Consider the following 16,838-nt stretch of genomic DNA (forward strand, 5'->3'; position numbering starts at 1 on the left):
TCTGGTCTGCCCCCAGTGTCAGTCTTTCCTTAAATAAGGGGGGCCCAAAACTCTTCACAGTATTCCAGCTAGGGTCTCACTAGTGCTTTCAATAGTTTGAAAAAAACCTCCTTACTTTTATACTTCATTACATATGGAATAAAGGCCGACCTTCCCCATTACTCACTGAACATGGACAGAAGATTTTCCGACACCTCCAAACACCTCGTCGACTGTGTCCGTTGCTCTTGATGTGGTTTCCTCTACACTGGGGAGTCAGGATGCCAACTTGTGGAACATTTCAGGGAACATCTCTGTAACACCCACACCAACCAATCCCATCGCCCCCGTGGCCAAACACTTTAACTCCCCCTCCCGATCCACCAAGGACATGCAGGTCCTGGGACTCCTCCACCACCAAACTCTTATCACCCGATGCTTGGAGGAAGAATGCCTCATCTTCCACCTTGGGACCCTGCAACCACCAACCCCCCTACCTTCATCTATCTATTGCATTCCCATCCACCTTCCCCTCAGCCTCACCCCCTCCCATTTATCTCTCAGCCCCCTTGGGCCAAACCCTCATTCCTGATGAAGAGCTTATGCTCGAAACATTGACTCTCTTGCTTCCTGGGTATTGCCTGAACTGTTATGCTTTTCAGTGCTGCATTTTTGACCCATTTCAATAATATTCACCTCCTCTAATCTTCCTGCCAAAGTGTGTAACCATATATTTCCCCTCATTATAATTCCTGCTGCCAGGTTGTTGCTCATTGCCTGTATCCCTCTGCAGATTCTTTGTGTCATTGCCTTCCCATCTATTTTTATATTTTCCACAAGCTTGGTTACAGTATATTCACTTTCCTCATCTAAATCATTAATCCAGATTGTAAATAATCATAGCCCCAGCACTGATCCCTGTGGCACTCCACTAGTTATAGGTTAGCATCTTGAAAGTGGTCTCTTTTTACCAACTCCCTGTCCTCCATTAGTTAGCTCATCCTCTATCCTGGCCAATATACTACCTCCAACATCACAGGCCCTTAACATTTTCAGTAGCTGAACATGAGAACCTTATCAAATGGCTTCTGAAAGTCAAAATATACATTTGGTCCTTGGCAGGATCCATAGCATACTGTTCTGGGAAACTGTCCTGAACACAACACGAATTCTTCCTTATAGCTCCCTCTGTCAATCTGACTATCACAATCTACATGAAGATTAAAGTCACCCATGATTAATTTACTGTCTTTGTTATATGCCCTCGTTATCTCCTGACTTACTGACCCCTCCTTTTATTCAGCTACAGTTAAGGGTGTACAGACTACTTCTACCAGAGGCTTCTTGCTCTTGTTATTTCTGACCTTCATCCGTGTGGATCCTACACCATCCGATTCAAGATCATTTCTTGCTCTCGTTCTTACTCCATCCCCCACCAGCAAAGCCACATGTCGTCACGGTAATGAGGTCAGCCAGCTGGACCCCATAGAATCTGAGTTCCCTGATTGGGGCTATTAACTTGGTCCAATCAGGGAGCCTTGGCTGGCTGATATAAACGGGGTGGTGGTGGGGGGTGGGGGGTCAGAGATACTGAAACTCTGGCAGCTGACTCTGTGTGAGGCAGGATGATAGTGCAGGACTCTCCGTCTGTAAATAAAGGGGGACTTGGTGATGGGGTACCAGCCTCTGTGGAGTTGCTTCACCATCCCTTCCTTTCTACCTGTCCTTTCAAACACTCACATACTCCTGAATATTGTGTTCGCAGCTTTGATCTCCAAGGAACCTTGTCTGTGTAATGACGACAAGACCATAGCCATTAACCTTGATTTGTGCCATTACTTCATTTGTTTAGTTTCAAATACAATGCACATTCAAGTAATGAGCCATTGATTTTGACTTTGTACCATTTTTTCTCCCCCATGACTCATTTGTTGTGGCTTTTCACTGAATGTTTCCTCTGTCACTTCCTCCCCACTCTGGACATCATTATCCAGATGACTGCTATATAAGGCACTCATAGGGTCATGGAGTTATACAACACGAAAGCAGATCCTTCACTCTAACTTATATGGACCAAATATTCTAAACTGATCCAGTCCCATTTCCTCTTGCTTTGTAAACCTACATTCACCCCCTCCCAAACCCTCTCATTAATGTAGAGCCCTCTCAGCAGCTCTGTATATTTGATCTTAAAGGACACTGGCCCAAGTTCAGTTCAACTGAAGTCCGTCCCACAGGAACAGCTCCCTTCTACCCCAGGAATGTGCCAGTGCCCCATGAACTCAAACCCATTCCACCCGCACCAATCATTGAGCCAGGGGTGTACTATCTATAAGGTGCACCCGCAGAAATTCTTCACTGTGGACAGATCCTCAGGCAGCACTTTCCAAACCCATGACCACTTCCATCTAGAAGGACAAGGGCAACAGATACATGGGAACACCACCCCCTGCAAGTTCCCCTCCGAGCCCCTCACCATCCTGACTTGGAAATATATCACAGTTCCTTCAGTGTCACTGGGTCAGAATCCTGGAATTCCCTCCCTAAGGGCATTGTGGGTCTACCCACAGCACATGGACTGCAGCGGGTCAAGAAGGCAGCTCACCCCCACCTTCTCAAGGCATTTGGGGACTGGCATAAATGCTGGGCCCGGTCAGTGATACCAATGTCCTGTGAATGAATTAAAATAAATCAACATTAACCTCTCAGATCAGTATCCTGCCAAATGCTTAATGATTTTTCGAAGACTCAATTAAATCGCGCCCTTAACCTTCATTGTTCTGAGGGCAATTAGGGATGAGCAATAAATGCTGCTCCAACCAGCGACAACCCTTACCCATGTGTTCACTAAAAAGAACAATCTCAGTGTCTCCAGTCTTTCCATATTCACTGAGATCCCTTATCTCTTGTCCTGTTTGAATGAATCTCCTCGTGGAGTTTCCATGGCCGTGAGCAGAAATAAATAATTGAGACCAAAATCAGTCTGTCACTTACTTTCCATCATCACCGTGATAACCAGCAGAACAGGTGTCATAGCCAGGCAGCTGCCTTAGGTTATAGTCATAGGGAACAGCTCCCACTGCGATGGAACCTCGCACACCACAGCCTGTGATAAGAACCTGTCAAAAACAGAGCAAACCAATGATCAGAAAGAGACAGCAAGGCCAGGGGAAGCACAGACTGTATACCTGAGCACACAGGGAGCCTCTCCCACAACTGATCGAGGTGGACAGCACTCCTTCAACTCGAACCTTAACACAAACATCCAACACATCCTTCTATCTTACCTAACAAGTTATTATTCTCTGAAATTCTGTAATAGTGAATAGAGGACTGCCCACAGTTCCTGCAGGAGATCAGAACAAGCCCAGGTCAAGAGAATTGAAGGGAATAAGTAGAAATGCCAAGAGAGATTGTTTGAGTTACTGTGGGAATTCACAGCCTTGTATCCTGGTCAAATACAGCATAGGAACAGACTGTGTAAAACTCACAATGCCAATCTCATCAAACACCCCTTTAAGAAGGGCCCTCATAACAGACTGGTCAAGAAAGTACAAGCCCATATGAAGACAAAGTGGCTTATTGGACCAAAACTGGCCGAGAGGCAGGAAGTAGAGGATGATGGTAGAGGGATGTTTCTGTGAGTGGAAATCTGTTTCCATTGGGTTCCACACAGCTCGGTATAGGAACCTTACTGTTTGTGGTGAACATTAATGGTTTGTACTTGAATGTAGGGGGATGATCAACATGGTGTGGGTTACATAAACATTATTCAGGTAGTAAATAGTGAGGGGGACAGCCATAAACTGTAAGAGGATATTAACAGACTGGTCAGCTGGGTGGGGAATGACAAATCAAATTCCACCCAGAAAGGTGTGATGTAATGCACTTAGGGAGATCTACACTGAGAATGGTAGGACATGGAAAATACTGAAGATTAGAGGGGCCTTGGTGTGAATATAAACAGACCCAATAGGGCAGGTGGATAAAGTGGTTAAGTAGGGGGACAGCCCTCAGCCTCCAATGCCCCAGGGAAAGTAGCCCCCATCTATTCAGCTCTCCCTTTAACACCAACCCTCCAAAAGCCTTGTAATTTTTTTCTGCACCCTCTCAAGTTTAACAACACCCTTCCAAGAGCAGGGCAAACAGACGTGTATCCATTACTCCAGGAGTGTCCTCACCAACGTCCTGTACAACCACAACATGACCTCCTAACTTCAATACTCAATGTTATGACCAATGAAGGCAAGTACGCTTATATCCTGTCTACCAACAACTCTACTTTCAAGGAGTTATTGACATGTATCCCTAGATCATTATAGAGGTTTATAAAACCATGAGGAGCATGGATAAGATGAATAGACATGGTATGTTTATGAAGGTGGGGAGTCCAAACCAAGAGGGCATAAGTTTAGGGTGAGAGGGGAAAGATATAAAAGGGAACTAAGGGGCAACAGGGAGTGATGCATGTATGGAATGAGCTGCCAGAGGAAGTGGTAGAGGCTGATACAATTACAGCATTTAAAAGCCATCTGGATGGGTAAATCAATAGGAAAGGTTTAGAGGGATGTGGGCCAAGTGCTAGCAAATGGGGCTGGATTAGGTTAGGACATCTGGTCGACATGGATGAGCTGGACCGAAGGGTCTGTTTTCATGCTGTACATCTCTGTGACTCTGTGACTGCAATAGAGTCCAGCAGTTTCCCAGTGATTGGTCTGAGAATAACTAGCTGCTCATTCCCAGTTTGGGCTCCTCTCTCCTTCCTTGAGAAGCTGTGTTCCTTTGTCAAATTATTCATTGGGAGAGGATGTAGACTGGAGAAAGAGCACAGGGGATTGCATTAACTGTGTAGGCCGTTTCATGAGCCAGCACAGGTATCTTGGGATGAATGGCAGCACGGTGGCACAGTGGTTAGCACTGCTGCCTCACAGCGCCAGAGACCCACATTCAATTCCCACCTCAGGCAACTGACTGTGTGGAGTTTGCACATTCTCCCTGTGTCTGCATGGGTTCCCTCCGAGTGCTCCGGTTTCCTCCCACAATCCAAAGATGTGCAGGTTAGGTGAATTGGCCATGCTAAACTGCCCATAGTGTTAGGTGAAGGTGTAAATGTAGGGGAGTGGGTCTGGGTGGGTTGCGCTTCAGCGGGTTGGTGTGGACTTGTTGGGCCAAAGAGCCTGTTTCCACACTGTAAGTAATCTAATTAATTGTCAAATGGTCTCTTTCTCTGCTGGATGGTTTGCTCAACCAAATAAAATTAAACTCAAGGAAGTTCAGTCCCTGTAGAAGGGACTGAGACACTTCATTCACAACAACGAAGATCATTGCTGAGTGCCTCAATGTTCCCAAAAACAATAATTCCAATTCTTATGAGATCTGTCATGCCCTGAGCCCCAGACACTGATTCACAGTTGGGCCAATCAAAGTCTGACTCTGAGCAACGTGAGGAGAAATGTTGGTGCTCGGGATCGGGTCAAAGAGGTTGCTTTTCAGGAGTCTTTTAGTAGACAGAGTAAGGAAGGCGAGAGTAGAGAAGGATTTCCAGATCTCGGGAGCCAGAGAGATGAAGGAATGACCAACAATGGCAGAACGATGGGAATCACAGACTGCTCAGCAGGTTACAATGGAGGAGAACAGAGAAATTTTAATTCATTCTTAGGATATGTAAATCATGATTGAACTGACTTTTATTTACAATTCCTAGTTGCCCCTGTGAGAAGGTGGGGGTGAGCTGCCTTCTTGACCCGCTGCAGTCCATGTGCTGTGAGTAGACCCACAATGCCCTTAGGGAGGGAATTCCAGGATTCTGACCCAGTGACACTGAAGGAACGGTGATATATTTCCAAGTCAGGATGGTGAGGGGCTTGGAGGGGAACTTGCAGGGGGTGGTGTTCCCATGGATCTGCTGCCCTTGTCCTTCTAGATGGAAGTGGTTGTGGGTTTGGAAGGTGCTGCCTGAGGATCTTTGGTGAGTTTCTGCAGAGCATCTTGTAGATGGTACACACTGCTGTTACTGAGGGTGGGTGGGGGAGGGAGTGGGTGTTTGTGGATGTGGGGCCAATCAAGCGGCTGCTTTGTCCTGGATGGTGATGAGCTTCTTGAGTGTTGTTGGAGCTGCCCCTATCCAGGGCAAGTGGGGAGTATTTTATCACACTCCGGAATTGGGCCTTGGAGATAGTGGACGGGAGTCAGGAGGAGAGTTACTCACTGCAGGATTCCCAGCTTCTGAGCTGCTCTTGTAGCTGCTGTGTTTATGTGGTGAGTCCAGTTGAGTTTCTGGTCAATGGTAACCCCCAGGATGTTGATAGCATGGGGCTTCAATGATGGTAACACCATTGAATGTCAAGGGAGCAGTGGTTAGATTGTCTCTTATTGGTGATGGTCATAGCCTGGTATTTGCGTGGTACTTTTCACTTGTCAACCCAAGCCTGGATATTGTCCAGATCTTGTTACATCTGAACATGGACTGCTTCAGTATCTGAGGAGTCACAAAATTATTGCAGAATGGCCCAAACCGTCGATGCCGAAATGGTTTTCTAAATTGAGCAAATCCCATTTACCTCTGTTTGGTCGAATCCCTTTAAACCTTTCCTACCTATGTACGTGTCTAAATGTCTTTAAAATGTTGTAATTGTACCAGCCTCCACCACTTCCTCTGGCAGCTCATTCCATACACATACCACCCTCTGTGTGAAAACTTTGCCCCTTGGGTCACTTTTAAATCTTTTTCCTCTCACCTTAAACCTATGTTCTCTACTTCTGGACTCCCGTACCCTGGGAAAAAGACATCGACTGTTTACCTTCTCTATGCCCCTCATGATTTTATAAAACTCCACAAATTCACCCCGCAGTCTCCTGTACTCCAGGGACAAAAGTCCCAGCCTACCCAGCCTCTCCTTATACCTCAAAGCCTCCAGTCTTGGTAACATCCTTGTCAATCTTTTTTGCACCCTTTCCAGTTTAATAACATCTTTACTATTGAGTCGCGAATGATGTTGAACATTGTGTAATCATCGGTGAATCTCCCCACTTCTGACCTTCTGATGGAGGGAAGGTAATTGATGAAGCAGCTGAAGATGGTTGGGTCTAGGACACTCCCCTGAGGGACTCCTGCAGAGATGTCCTGGAGCTGAGATGACTGACCCTCCAACAACCACAACCATCTTCCTCTGTGCCAGGTATGACTCTAACCAGCAGAGAGTTTGCCCCCAATTATTTTTTCTTTCATTATTCACTCAGGTCAGATATGAAGTGCTACCAGCTGGATCACTATCTAGTCCCCAAAGCTAATCCCTCTTAAGAGCCAGTCACTTTGTTGTGAGTCTGGAGTCACATGTAGGCCAGACCAGGTAAGAATGACACATAGAGTCAAACAGTCATACAGTACAGAGTCAGACACTTCGGTCCATCTTGTATAGGATATTGATGAACCAGACACATTTTGAAAAAAAACACAATGACCAGACACATCTCTGGTCATTATCAGGCGAGCTTTTGTTGAATTTTAATTTCGCATTTTGTTTTTCAAGGCATTTGAAGGCATGGTCAGGTGTTAGGTCTGGGGTTTGGGATACCAGTTTAGTGCTCCCACCACTACACCAACAACTCAGCCTCAGGGGAGGGAGGAGAAAAGAAGTTTCCAAATTAAATTACAAGAAATTGCAACACTCCGAGGGACGGCGAATCTGGATGCACTGGTCTGTCGATCATAAGAAACTGCTACCCAGCTGCAGCATGTGATTAAAAAGATTAATGGAATGTTGCCAGTTGGCATGAAGAGTCGAAAAGTGTGGCGCTGGAAATGCACAGCAGGGCAGGCAGCATCCCAGGAGCAGGACAGTCAATGTTTCAGGCATAAGCCCTTCTTCAGGAATGACATTCCTTTCCACACCTTTCGACTCTGATTTCCAGCATCTGCAGTCCTCACTTTCTCCTCGTTGGCACGAAGAGACTGATGATCAGAGTGAAGAGGTTTCACTGCAGTTCTGCAGGACATTGAGTAGCGTCACACACAGGGCACTGTGTTCAGCCGTAACCTCCTTGCGGGTGGATTACAGGCCGATCAGAGAAGCCTCACTGGACAGAGGCTTGCAGTGCTGGTGAATGGGGCTGATCCAATGGTTGGACAGTTTGGCATGTACCCAACTGCAGTTTTGAAGAATGATCTGACTGAAACATATAACATCCCAAGGGGAGTAGATAGGGCAGGTCCATACCTTTGGGGCAGAATGTAAAAATAAGGGGCACAGTTTAAAACAAACACTCTCCATGAGACAACAAAGGGTTTCCCCTCTCAGATGGGTGATTAATCCATGGAATGGTCTTTCCCACAAGGTACTGTGGCTGGATCATTGAATACACTCAATCATTGAATCCCTACAGTGTTGAAGAAGGCCATTCGGCCCATTGAGTCCAAAACGGCACTCTAAAGAACATCCCACCCAGGCTCTTCCCCGCTTACCTCTCCCTGTAACCCTGCATTTCCATATCTAATCCACGTAGACTACACCCCGGGATACATTAGCGCAGCCAATCCACTCTAACCTGCACATCCTTGGACTGTGGGAGGAAACTGGAGCAAACCCATGCAGACACAGGGAGAACGTACATACTCCACACATGGGATCTAACCTATGTCCCTGGCATTGTGAGACAGCCGTGCCAACCACTGAGCCACAAGTGCCATTCAATGCCAAGTGATGCAGTAGGATTTTCACTGAGTTATTAATCCAGACCCTACAGTGTAACGTTCAGGAGACAATCCCACCGGCTAATCAACTTCCATTCAATTTCACAACATCATCTAGAGCTAAAACTGAAACCACTGCTGATGCATGTGAAAACCCACTAACATCCTTTTGAGAAGCAAAGCTGTTCTCCTTCCCTCTGTCATACCTGGTCTGGACTACACATGACTCCAGAACCAAAGCATTAGACTATGGACACTCTGGGCTCTTAGACCATAGACACTCTGGGCAGTGAGACTATGGAGACCCTGAGCAGGAAGACCATGGACACTCTGGGCAGTTAGACATAAACACTCCGGGCAGTTAGACCATGGACACTCTGGACAGTTAGACCATGGACACTCTGGACAGTTAGACCATGGACACTCTGGGCAGTTAGACCATGGACACTCTGGACAGTTAGACCATAGACACACTGGGCAGTTAGACATAGACACTCTGGGCAGTTAGACAATGGACACTCTGGACAGTTAGACCATAGACACACTGGGCAGTTAGACATAGACACTCTGGGCAGTTAGACATGGACACTCTGGGCAGTTAGACAATGGACACTCTGGGCAGTTAGACCATGGACACTCTGGGCAGTTAGACCATAGACACTCTGGGAAGTTAGACCATGGACACCCTGGGCAGTTAGACCACAGACCCTCTAGGCAGTTAGACAATGGACACTCTGGGCAGTTAGACCATAGACACTCTGGGAAGTTAGCCCATGGAGACTCTGGGCAGTTAGACCATAGACACTCTGGGCAGTTAGACCATAGACACTCTGGGCAGTTAGACCATGGACACCCTGGGCAGTTAGACCATAGACACTCTGGGCAGTTAGACCATAGACACTCAGGGCAGTTAGACCATGGACACCCTGGGCAGTTAGACCATAGACACTCTGGGCAGTTAGACCATAGACACTCGGGGCAGTTAGACCATAGACACTCTGGGAAGTTAGACCATAGAGACTCTGGGGAGTTAGACCATGGACACCCTGGGCAGTTAGACCATGGAGACTCTGAGCAGTTAGTCAATGGACACTCTGGGCAGTTACACCAACGAGACTCTGGGCAGTTAGACCATGGAGACTCTGGGGAGTTAGACCATGGAGACTCTGGCCAGTTAGACATAGACACTCTGGGCAATTGGACCATGGACACTCTGGGCAGTTAGACCATAGACACTCTGGGAAGTTAGACATAGACACTCTGGGCAATTGGACCATGGACACTCTGGGCAGTTAGACCATAGACACTTTGGGGAGTTAGACCATGGAGCCTCTGGGGAGTTAGACCATGGAGACTCAGGGCAGTTAGACATAGACACTCTGGGCAGTTAGACCATAGACACGCTGGGCAGTTAGACCATGGAGAGCCTGGGGAGTCAGACCATAGATACTCTGGGCAGTTAGACCATAGACACTCTGGGCAGTTAGACCATAGATACTCTGGGCAGTTAGACCATAGACACTCTGGGCAGTTAGACCATGGACACGCTGGGCAGTTAGACATAGACACTCTGGGAAGTTAGACCATGGACACCCTGGGCAGTTAGACCACAGACCCTCTAGGCAGTTAGACAATGGACACTCTGGGCAGTTAGACCATAGACACTCTGGGCAGTTAGACCATGGACACCCTGGGCAGTTAGACCACAGACCCTCTAGGCAGTTAGACAATGAACACTCTGGGCAGTTAGACCATGGACACCCTGGGCAGTTAGACCATAGACACTCAGGGCAGTTAGACCATAGACACTCGGGGCAGTTAGACCATAGACACTCTGGGAAGTTAGACCATAGAGACTCTGGGGAGTTAGACCATCCACACCCTGGGCAGTTAGACCATGGAGACACTGAGCAGTTAGTCAATGGACACTCTGGGCAGTTACACCAACGAGACTCTGGGCAGTTAGACCACGGAGACTCTGGGGAGTTAGACCATGGAGACTCTGGCCAGTTAGACATAGACACTCTGGGCAATTGGACCATGGACTCTCTGGGCAGTTAAACCATAGACACTCTGGGAAGTTAGACATAGACACTCTGGGCAATTGGACCATGGACACTCTGGGCAGTTAGACCATAGACACTCTGGGGAGTTAGACCATGGAGCATCTGGGGAGTTAGACCATGGAGACTCAGGGCAGTTAGACCATGGACACTCTGGGGAGTTAGGCCATGGACACTCTGGGCAGTTAGACCATAGACACTCTGGGCAGTTAGACATAGACACTCTGGGCAGTTAGACCATGGAGCCTCTGGGGAGTTAGACCATGGAGACTCAGGGCAGTTAGACCATGGACACTCTGGGGAGTTAGACCATGGAGACTCTGGGCAGTTAGACATAGACACTCTGGGCAGTTAGACCATAGACACTCTGGGCAGTTAGACCATAGACACTCTGGGCAGTTAGACCATGGACATGCTGGGCAGTTAGACCATGGAGAGCCTGGGGAGTCAGACCATAGATACTCTGGGCAGTTAGACCATAGACACTCTGGGCAATTGGACCATGGACACTCTGGGGAGTCAGACCATAGACACTCTGGGCAGTTAGACCATAGACACACTGTGCAGTTAGACCATAGACACTCTGGGGAGTCAGACTATAGACACACTGTGCAGTTAGACCATAGACACACTGTGCAGTTAGACCATAGACACTCTGGGCAGTTAGACATAGACACTCGGGGCAGTTAGACCATAGACACTCTGGGCAGTTAGACCATGGAGAGCCTGGGGAGTCAGACCATAGATACTCTGGGCAGTTAGACCATAGACACTCGGGGCAGTTAGACCATAGACACACTGTGCAGTTAGACCATAGACACTCTGGGCAGTTAGACCATAGACACACTGTGCAGTTAGACCATAGACACTCTGGGCAGTTAGACCATAGACACTCGGGGCAGTTAGACCATAGATACTCTGGGCAGTTAGACCATAGACACTCTGGGCAGTTAGACCATAGACACTCTGGGCAATTGGACCATGGACACTCGGGGCAGTTAGACCATAGACACTCTGGGCAGTTAGACCATGGAGAGCCTGGGGAGTCAGACCATAGATACTCTGGGCAGTTAGACCATAGACACTCGGGGCAGTTAGACCATAGACACACTGTGCAGTTAGACCATAGACACTCTGGGCAGTTAGACCATAGACACACTGTGCAGTTAGACCATAGACACTCTGGGCAGTTAGACCATAGACACTCGGGGCAGTTAGACCTTGGATACTCTGGGCAGTTAGACCATAGACACTCTGGGCAGTTAGACCATAGACACTCTGGGCAATTGGACCATAGACACTCGGGGCAGTTAGACCATGGACACCCTGGGCAGTTAGACCATAGACACTCTGGGCAGTTAGACCATAGACACTCGGGGCAGTTAGACCATAGATACTCTGGGCAGTCAGACCATAGACACTCTGGGCAGTTAGACCATAGACACACTGTGCAGTTAGACCATAGACACTCTGGGGAGTCAGACTATAGACACACTGTGCAGTTAGACCATAGACACACTGTGCAGTTAGACCATAGACACTCTGGGCAGTTAGACATAAACACTCGGGGCAGTTAGACCATAGACACACTGTGCAGTTAGACCATAGATACTCTGGGCAGTTAGACCATAGACACACTGGGCAATTGGACCATGGACACTCTGGGGAGTTAGACCATAGACACTCTGGGCAGTTAGACCATAGACACTCTGGGCAGTTAGACCATAGACACACTGTGCAGTTAGACCATAGACACTCTGGGGAGTTAGACCATGGACACTCTGGGCAGTTAGACCATAGACACTCTGGGCAGTTAGACCACAGACACACTGTGCAGTTAGACCATAGACACTCTGGGCAGTTAGACCATAGACACTCTGGGCAATTGGACCATGGACACTCTGGGGAGTTAGACCATGGACACTCTGGGGAGTTAGACCATGGAGACTCTGGCCAGTTAGACATAGACACTCTGGGCAATTGGACCATGGACACTCTGGGCAGTTAGACCATAGACACTCTGGGAAGTTAGACATAGACACTCTGGGCAATTGGACCATGGACACTCTGGGCAGTTAGACCATAGACACTTTGGGGAGTTAGACCATGGAGCCTCTGGGGAGTTAGACCATGGAGACTCAGGGCAGTTAGACATAGACACTCTGGGCAGTTAGACCATAGACACGCTGGGCAGTTAGACCATGGAGAGCCTGGGGAGTCAGACCATAGATACTCTGGGCAGTTAGACCATAGACACTCTGGGCAGTTAGACCATAGATACTCTGGGCAGTTAGACCATAGACACTCTGGGCAGTTAGACTATGGACACGCTGGGCAGTTAGACATAGACACTCTGGGAAGTTAGACCATGGACACCCTGGGCAGTTAGACCACAGACCCTCTAGGCAGTTAGACAATGGACACTCTGGGCAGTTAGACCATAGACACTCTGGGCAGTTAGACCATGGACACCCTGGGCAGTTAGACCACAGACCCTCTAGGCAGTTAGACAATGAACACTCTGGGCAGTTAGACCATGGACACCCTGGGCAGTTAGACCATAGACACTCAGGGCAGTTAGACCATAGACACTCGGGGCAGTTAGACCATAGACACTCTGGGAAGTTAGACCATAGAGACTCTGGGGAGTTAGACCATCCACACCCTGGGCAGTTAGACCATGGAGACACTGAGCAGTTAGTCAATGGACACTCTGGGCAGTTACACCAACGAGACTCTGGGCAGTTAGACCACGGAGACTCTGGGGAGTTAGACCATGGAGACTCTGGCCAGTTAGACATAGACACTCTGGGCAATTGGACCATGGACTCTCTGGGCAGTTAAACCATAGACACTCTGGGAAGTTAGACATAGACACTCTGGGCAATTGGACCATGGACACTCTGGGCAGTTAGACCATAGACACTCTGGGGAGTTAGACCATGGAGCATCTGGGGAGTTAGACCATGGAGACTCAGGGCAGTTAGACCATGGACACTCTGGGGAGTTAGGCCATGGACACTCTGGGCAGTTAGACCATAGACACTCTGGGCAGTTAGACATAGACACTCTGGGCAGTTAGACCATGGAGCCTCTGGGGAGTTAGACCATGGAGACTCAGGGCAGTTAGACCATGGACACTCTGGGGAGTTAGACCATGGAGACTCTGGGCAGTTAGACATAGACACTCTGGGCAGTTAGACCATAGACACTCTGGGCAGTTAGACCATAGACACTCTGGGCAGTTAGACCATGGACATGCTGGGCAGTTAGACCATGGAGAGCCTGGGGAGTCAGACCATAGATACTCTGGGCAGTTAGACCATAGACACTCTGGGCAATTGGACCATGGACACTCTGGGGAGTCAGACCATAGACACTCTGGGCAGTTAGACCATAGACACACTGTGCAGTTAGACCATAGACACTCTGGGGAGTCAGACTATAGACACACTGTGCAGTTAGACCATAGACATACTGTGCAGTTAGACCATAGACACTCTGGGCAGTTAGACATAGACACTCGGGGCAGTTAGACCATAGACACTCTGGGCAGTTAGACCATGGAGAGCCTGGGGAGTCAGACCATAGATACTCTGGGCAGTTAGACCATAGACACTCGGGGCAGTTAGACCATAGACACACTGTGCAGTTAGACCATAGACACTCTGGGCAGTTAGACCATAGACACACTGTGCAGTTAGACCATAGACACTCTGGGCAGTTAGACCATAGACACTCGGGGCAGTTAGACCATAGATACTCTGGGCAGTTAGACCATAGACACTCTGGGCAGTTAGACCATAGACACTCTGGGCAATTGGACCATGGACACTCGGGGCAGTTAGACCATAGACACTCTGGGCAGTTAGACCATGGAGAGCCTGGGGAGTCAGACCATAGATACTCTGGGCAGTTAGACCATAGACACTCGGGGCAGTTAGACCATAGACACACTGTGCAGTTAGACCATAGACACTCTGGGCAGTTAGACCATAGACACACTGTGCAGTTAGACCATAGACACTCTGGGCAGTTAGACCATAGACACTCGGGGCAGTTAGACCTTGGATACTCTGGGCAGTTAGACCATAGACACTCTGGGCAGTTAGACCATAGACACTCTGGGCAATTGGACCATAGACACTCGGGGCAGTTAGACCATGGACACCCTGGGCAGTTAGACCATAGACACTCTGGGCAGTTAGACCATAGACACTCGGGGCAGTTAGACCATAGATACTCTGGGCAGTCAGACCATAGACACTCTGGGCAGTTAGACCATAGACACACTGTGCAGTTAGACCATAGACACTCTGGGGAGTCAGACTATAGACACACTGTGCAGTTAGACCATAGACACACTGTGCAGTTAGACCATAGACACTCTGGGCAGTTAGACATAAACACTCGGGGCAGTTAGACCATAGACACACTGTGCAGTTAGACCATAGATACTCTGGGCAGTTAGACCATAGACACACTGGGCAATTGGACCATGGACACTCTGGGGAGTTAGACCATAGACACTCTGGGCAGTTAGACCATAGACACTCTGGGCAGTTAGACCATAGACACACTGTGCAGTTAGACCATAGACACTCTGGGGAGTTAGACCATGGACACTCTGGGCAGTTAGACCATAGACACTCTGGGCAGTTAGACCACAGACACACTGTGCAGTTAGACCATAGACACTCTGGGCAGTTAGACCATAGACACTCTGGGCAATTGGACCATGGACACTCTGGGGAGTTAGACCATGGACACACTGGGCAGTTAGACATAGACACTCTGGGGAGTTAGACCATGGACACTCTGGGGAGTTAGACCATGGACACTCTGGGCAGTTAGACCATAGACACTCTGGGGAGTTAGACCATAGACACTCTGGGCAGTTAGACCATAGACACTCTGGGCAATTGGACCATGGACACTCTGGGCAGTTAGACCATAGACACTCTGGGGAGTTAGACCATGGACACACTGTGCAGTTAGACCATAGACACTCTGGGCAGTTAGACCATAGACACTCTGGGCAGTTAGACCATAGACACACTGTGCAGTTAGACCATAGACACTCTGGGCAATTGGACCATGGACACTCTCGGCAGTTAGACTATGGACACTCTGGGCAGTTAGACATAGACACTCTGGGCAGTTAGACTATGGACATTCTGGGCAGTTAGGCCATGGACACTCTGGGCAGTTTGACCATAGACACTCTGGGCAGTTAGACCATAGACCCTCGGGGCAGTTAGACATAGGCACTCTGGGCATTTAGGCATGGGCAATAAATTATGATCTTGTCAACATCCCACCAGCAAAGTTTTAAAAAGACAGATCCTTGACTGACCAGGGAGTCAGGGGTTATGGGTCACAGGTTATGGGTCATGGTTTATGGGTCAGGGTTCATAGGTAAATCCAGGAATACCTTATTAGAGAGACAGGGACAGCACCCAGGGCCCAGGGTTAACTCCTGTTGCAAGTTCTTGTGCAATTCTTGTTAAAGAGGACCACGTGACAATTATTTAACAGCAGAAAGCAAAGTAAAGCACTTATTTTACACAGTAAGTGGTTGTGGCCTGGAACTCACTGCTCATGGAGGTGTGGCTGGGGTGAGGGGAGGGGATGTAGAAGTGATGAATGATTTCAAAAGAAAATTGGATGGACACTTGAGAGCAATAAAGTTGCAAGGTCATTGATTGTGAGAGTAGGGGAGTGGGACTGAGCCTTAAAGGTAGGGTTTTAATGAACTGCAGAGCCTCTGTCAGCCCAATATGGTTCCTAGACTGTAACTAGGCAGAAGTGGGTACTGCAGATGCTGGAAATCAAAGTCAAGATTAGAGTGGTGCTGGAAAAGCACAGCAGGTCAGGCAGCATCCGAGGAACAGGAAAATTGACATTTCAGGCAAACGTTGATTTTCTTGCTCCTCCGATGCTGCATGACCTTCTGTGCTTTTCCAGCACCACTTTAATCTAGACTTCCTAGACTGTAACATACAGCCTATAAACACAACCCTCCTTTTCTGTGGGACTCCAGATGTAGTGAGCTCACCTGGAGACTGCAGGAAGACCTGGTGGGATTTTGTCATGTGGAGATCTCA

The 16,838-nt window shown here is 48.4% G+C and overlaps 1 protein-coding gene across 1 annotated transcript in view; it reads right to left on the reverse strand.

Moving 5' to 3' along the window:
• Positions 1-16,838, reverse strand: part of LOC140482503 (SPRY domain-containing protein 3-like) — an 815,899-nt gene that overhangs the window by 592,268 nt on the left and 206,793 nt on the right. Inside the window, exon 4 of the mRNA XM_072580049.1 lies at positions 2,974-3,098. Coding sequence (XP_072436150.1) covers positions 2,974-3,098 — 125 coding nt within the window. The remainder of the gene's footprint in view (positions 1-2,973; positions 3,099-16,838) is intronic.

The sequence above is a fragment of the Chiloscyllium punctatum genome, chromosome 10 (assembly GCF_047496795.1).
Source record: "Chiloscyllium punctatum isolate Juve2018m chromosome 10, sChiPun1.3, whole genome shotgun sequence".
NCBI lineage: Eukaryota > Metazoa > Chordata > Chondrichthyes > Orectolobiformes > Hemiscylliidae > Chiloscyllium > Chiloscyllium punctatum.